Raw genomic sequence first — 2,081 nt, forward strand, 5'->3', positions numbered from 1 at the left:
GTTCCTGTCCTGGCACTAGCTCTTTCTAGACCAGGCTGGCCTTGAACTCACAGAGATCCGCCTGCCTCTGCCTCCCGAGTGCTGGGATTAAAGGCATGCGCCACCACTGCCCGGCTGTTTGGTTGATTTTTTGAGACAGGGCTTCTCTGTATAGCCCTGGCTGTCCTGGAACTCATTCTGCAGACCAGGCTGGCCTTGAACTTAGAGATTTACCTCCCTTTGCTTTGGAGTGCTGGGACTAAAGGCTAGAAGTTCTTAATGTATAGAATTTTATAGTAGTCTCTGATAGAAAATATAATTGGGAAAAACTTAAGTGATTTGCTTTTTTTTGTTTTGTTTTTTCTTTCATTTAAAACCTGTGGCTGGGCTTGGTATTTGTAATTTCAGCACTTTGGAGGAGGATCAAGAATTCAAGGTGGGCTAAGAGGTAGTGAAGCACGCCTTTAATCCCACCCAGCACTCGGGAAGCTGTGCAAGGCCAGCCTGATCTACAGAGCAAGTTCCAGGCCAGCCAGGTATTACAGAGAAACCCAAGGTCACCTTTAGCTACTTAGTGAATTTGAGGCTAGCTTGGGTTACATTGAGACCTTGTCTGAAAAAGAAATCATCTCGATGGGAATGCTGACGGGGATGCTGCGCTCTGTGGTTCTTGTCTCTCACCCCAGCATTTGAGAAGCTGAAGCAGGAGGATTGTCACAGGTTGAGACCAGCCTGGGATGCAGAGTAAGACCCTGTCTCAGAACAAAAGAAAATCTCTGTAGTGTGGTTGTGGCTGTGGCTTGGTGATCAAGTGCCTCACACGTGCAAGACCCTGGGTTTAATCCCCAGCAAGGGCAACAAAAGCCTCTGGGTCTGAGGCTCACAGGATAGGAGCTACTAACCCTGGAGAAAATAACACCAAGTTTCTTCTAATACTTGCACAGTGCATAGCTATACTGGCTAGAACTGTGATTGCAATGTTCCGTATCAGAACTGATCAGCACAGGAGCCACGATGTCATACCTGTTTGTAGTCTTTCTTGTGAGAATGCATTTGAATTTTAGGTAAATTACAATGTCGACATATGTAGCTAGTGCTAACTAGATTGGATAATACACAATTACAATGTCTCCTACCATAGTACTTCTCTTATAGTTCTGAACATAGTGTTGTTCCGTCAGTATTGGATTAAGTGGGGTGAGTGCACAAATACTAACCTTGCTAGGCATGGAAAAGAGACATAGTTACACTAATCACTTTGTTTCTTCAGGCTAGATCTCCAGAACTGTTCCCTGAAGGATCCTGGTCCAAACTTTTTTCATGCTTCAACTGCTGTTATCATGTAAGCATTTAGGTACTTTCCTAATATGGTGATGGGAGAGTCTTTGGAGATAACTCTTAAAAAGGGTAGATTAATATTAGCATCTAAACCTGTATAACTGAGGGTGAGGGTTGGACTAATAGCCCAGGAAAGCATGTATAAGTGTTAATAGCATGCTGTTCTCAGCAGAGTACTAACATTGTGTGCTTTGCAGAGACCTTCAAGCAAATCCTCTCAAGGAAGACTTGACCAACACCTTCCGTGGCTTTACCCAGCTCCAGACTCTGTGAGTAATAGACTGGGAAGAGAAATCATAGATCTTAATTGTTAGTCAACATCGGAGCTGCTGTTGCTACTGTGTGTGTGTGTGTGCATAGATACTTGAGTGAGCTCATATGCACAGGTGTATGTGTGCGCTGTGTGTTGCTGGTGAATGTTTGTTCTGCTACTGAGCTACACCCTAAACTCTTTGGCTGTGTGTTTATGATCATGTGTGCTGTCTTCAGGATATTACCACTAGATGTCACCTGTCCTGGAGGCATTAATGCCTGGGAAAGTATTACCTCTTTTACGGACAAGCAAATTTGCCAAGGGCAGAAGGACCTTTGCAATAGCACTGGAAGCCCAGGTATGCTGTGGAATGGCCATCTCACTGGCGAGTCCTTTTCCTTCTTTCTAAGGTGACATCATTCTCTGCTTTAGAAGAATAAAGATGCTAAGTGCCTTTCTGTTCGGAGTTCTCTATTCCTCTATAAAGGTTTTAATTTTTTTTTTTTTTTTT

At 43.8% G+C, this 2,081-nt stretch overlaps 1 protein-coding gene across 1 annotated transcript in view; it reads left to right on the forward strand.

Moving 5' to 3' along the window:
* Positions 1-2,081, forward strand: part of Atraid (all-trans retinoic acid induced differentiation factor) — a 5,938-nt gene that overhangs the window by 2,555 nt on the left and 1,302 nt on the right. Inside the window, exons 3-5 of the mRNA XM_005371355.3 lie at positions 1,250-1,321; positions 1,515-1,586; positions 1,807-1,928. Of these exons, the coding sequence (XP_005371412.1) occupies positions 1,250-1,321; positions 1,515-1,586; positions 1,807-1,928 (266 nt within the window). The remainder of the gene's footprint in view (positions 1-1,249; positions 1,322-1,514; positions 1,587-1,806; positions 1,929-2,081) is intronic.

This window comes from Microtus ochrogaster, unplaced genomic scaffold (assembly GCF_000317375.1).
Source record: "Microtus ochrogaster isolate Prairie Vole_2 unplaced genomic scaffold, MicOch1.0 UNK106, whole genome shotgun sequence".
NCBI lineage: Eukaryota > Metazoa > Chordata > Mammalia > Rodentia > Cricetidae > Microtus > Microtus ochrogaster.